Source organism: Vicia villosa, linkage group LG3 (assembly GCF_029867415.1).
Source record: "Vicia villosa cultivar HV-30 ecotype Madison, WI linkage group LG3, Vvil1.0, whole genome shotgun sequence".
In the NCBI taxonomy this organism is placed as follows: domain Eukaryota; kingdom Viridiplantae; phylum Streptophyta; class Magnoliopsida; order Fabales; family Fabaceae; genus Vicia; species Vicia villosa.
In genome coordinates this window covers 212,692,925-212,696,094 of record NC_081182.1, presented here as the reverse complement: position 1 = coordinate 212,696,094, position 3,170 = coordinate 212,692,925, and the positions used below count along the sequence as shown (strand labels likewise).

Below are 3,170 nucleotides of genomic sequence, written 5' to 3'. Positions count from 1 at the left end.
ATATTTCGAATAAAACAAAATTTAATTTTGAAAAAAAAAAGGAGCTTCACACAAAATCAAAATATCTACTATTTCATTACAATAATAGTGCAAAATTCGTTATAACGAATGCTAGCAGAATATTCGAACACATCACCTTATCTCCAAATTATCTATTTTTGGAATATATATATATATATATATATATATATATATATATATATATATATATATATATATATATATATATATATATATATATATATATATATATATATATATATATATATATATATATATATCTTTCCAAATACATGTGACTGACTTGAGAATTAGCAACAATGGCAGTCATAGGAAACTATTCTGTCATGAAACTTTGTTGTTCATCAAACCGTGCAATAACCTTAATACAAAAGGTTATAGCAGAAGTCATTGGAACATATTTTCTTGTATTTGCAGGTTGTGGTGTTGTAGCAGTTGACAAAATCTATGGCTCCGTAACATTTCCAGGGATATGCATCACTTGGGGTTTGGTTGTAACTGTCATGTGTTACTCAGTTGGTCATATTTCCGGAGGACTCTTCAACCCCGCGGTTACGATAACTTGGGCCATTTTTCGCCGAATCAAGTTCATCGAAGCTCCACTTTACATCGCTGCTGAGTTACTCGGTTCAACGCTTGCGAGTTTAACATTGTCTCTAATGTTTGATATTACACCGAAATCTTATTTCGGAACTGTGCCGGTTGGGTCAAGTGGTCAATCTTTAGCTGTTGAAATCATTATCAGTTTTCTGTTAATGTTTGTTATTTCAGCTGTTACGACGGATCATAGAGCGGTGGACGATTCAGCGAGTATCGCAGTTGGAATGACGATAACGTTGAATCTTTTCATAGCTGGACCTGTTTCCGGTGCATCGATGAATCCAGCAAGAAGTATCGGTCCTGCAATTGTGGTTCATATTTACAATGGTTTATGGATATATGTAGTTGGTCCTATTGTTGGAGCTGTAGCTGGAGCACTTGCTTATAACTTTCTTAGGTCTGTATACAAACCAAGGGCGGAAAAAGCAGTAGAAACACCAGCTTCAGAATTGACAACAGACAAGCAAAATTCAGAATTAACAGCAGAAGAACCATTGAGGAGTATAAGTATAGGTTGATTTAAGAGTGCATCAATGTTTGAAGTTCAGATGAGTGTGCTTTGTTTTGTTTTATGGAAATGGCAGTAATTAGGGTTGTTACTTTTTAGACTGCTTTGTTTTGTTTTATCTATTTTGAAGTTGTTGAGTTTTTCTGTATTGCATTCTATATTAAAATATCTAAGTTGGTTTAGTTTCCATTTTATTTTTATGATATTAGACTTGTTTAACAACATTTGTATTTATCTCACTTTTTCTTTCTTTCAATTAAATTATAGCAACGTGACCTTTTAGGAGCTTTATTCTTTCTATATTTGAAGGGTGGGTGAGGTTATAGGAACGTGACCTTTTTCCATATATAGCAAAAATATTTCTCCCCCAAGTCCAACCTCATTTTATAAGTCGTTTAAAGTTATAAACACATAGTTCTGTGATGATTGATAGCAATAGCATTAACAGTATTAGAAGTGAATAATTCCAATGTAATTTATCATTAGGTCAAAAATTGTATTATTCAACTTAGCATATGTTTGGATGGGCGTCAAAAAATTCAGAATCACGGTGGAAATCACAGCAAGACAAAAGCTACTATTAGTAGCTTTTGGTTTTCACAGCCAAAGGGCCTCTAAACGCGCGTTAAAGGGTGTTGGACGCGGAACCAAACAATCTCTTAATTAACTCATGAAATGATACTACAATATATATATATATATATAAGAAAAGGAAAATTATAATTAAAGAAAATTGAGACTACTATTTTATTACTCCCCCACAAGGTAGACTTTCGATGGAAGATGAAGGTGTTTGCGTGTTGGCTGCATTATTGGTAAAACATACCTGGTTGATTGTGTATATGCAGGTTGCATATATGTGTGGAGCTAATAGAGGTTTTGTAGTGAATATCATGCTAGATGTCATGACATCAGTATTTGACAGTGTTGCACCCCAAAATTTGCCCACTTATTTATTCCCCAATTGGCCTTCATATTACATTCATGTGCATACCTCATCTAGGCCATTCATCCATTATATTCATCCATAGCATGATTACTATCCAAAATTGAAAAAAAAAGCTTTTGTGTGGGAGATATCTTTGGTCAAAATTTAATCAGGAGATGACTGTGGATATGAAAATGTGGTTGCCTTGAAGAAATATCATTCACTGGAGTTTCTTTGGTTGAAAACTGATTGAGAATCGGGCAAGAAACGGATTAATCGGGAAATTCATCTGGAATCAGAAAGGTCAGAAAAGTCTACCTTTTGGTCAAAATCAAGGTCAACTGTTAAATATTGACTTTTGGTGGAAAATCAGTCAAAGAAAGTCAGCAAAATAAATAAAATCAAGAAAATATCAAAATTACCAAAAAAGGCAAGTTAATTAAAATGTGAAATTTGCCAAAAATGGAAAGTTTCTACACTTAGAGAAATTTTGGAAAGTTTGAGAATGGTTGGGTAGTCAAATTCAAGCACACTTTTCACCTAGATCCAAGATTCAATTTAAAACAAGGTCAACAACAAAGTTGTTTATTTCATGTGGATCTACAACTTTGTAGTTGGAGCTTTTCTCATTTGAATTCTAGATAAAGAGATATGGATGAGAGAAGTTGGGTGTTCATAGTTGTTGAAACTAAGGTTGCATGGCAGATTTCCAGGTCATGACCAGGCATTTCATCAAACGTGTGGCATGCCAAGTTTCAAGTTGATTTTAGAGATATACAAGTGTGCTATGAATGGAATCTTGGTATGCTTACATTCCCCACGGTGTGCTCTATTCAATAAGCTAAGAATCAAGTCAATTGGACAAATATTGAATCATATATGAAACAAGGTCAACAACAAAGTTGTTTATTTCATGTGGATCTACAACTTTGTAGTTGGAGCTTTTCTCATTTGAATTCTAGATAAAGAGATATGGATGAGAGAAGTTGGGTGTTCATAGTTGTTGAAACTAAGGTTGCATGGCAGATTTCCAGGTCATGACCAGGCATTTCATCAAACGTGTGGCATGCCATGTTTCAAGCTGATTTTAGAGATATACAAGTGTGCTATGAA

General features: G+C 33.8%; 1 protein-coding gene across 1 annotated transcript; it reads left to right on the top strand.

Moving 5' to 3' along the window:
- The first annotated feature begins 301 nt into the window (after positions 1-301).
- Positions 302-1,269, top strand: LOC131657309 (probable aquaporin NIP-type). Its single transcript, XM_058926722.1, has one exon. The coding sequence runs from the start codon at positions 321-323 to the stop codon at positions 1,137-1,139; it is 819 nt and encodes a 272-aa protein (XP_058782705.1). The 5' UTR covers positions 302-320; the 3' UTR covers positions 1,140-1,269.
- Positions 1,270-3,170: the final 1,901 nt, after the last annotated feature.

Bases quoted from the DNA above. Each gene is read 5' to 3' on its own strand.
- LOC131657309 (XM_058926722.1), top strand. From the start codon at position 321: ATGGCAGTCATAGGAAACTATTCTGTCATGAAACTTTGTTGTTCATCA.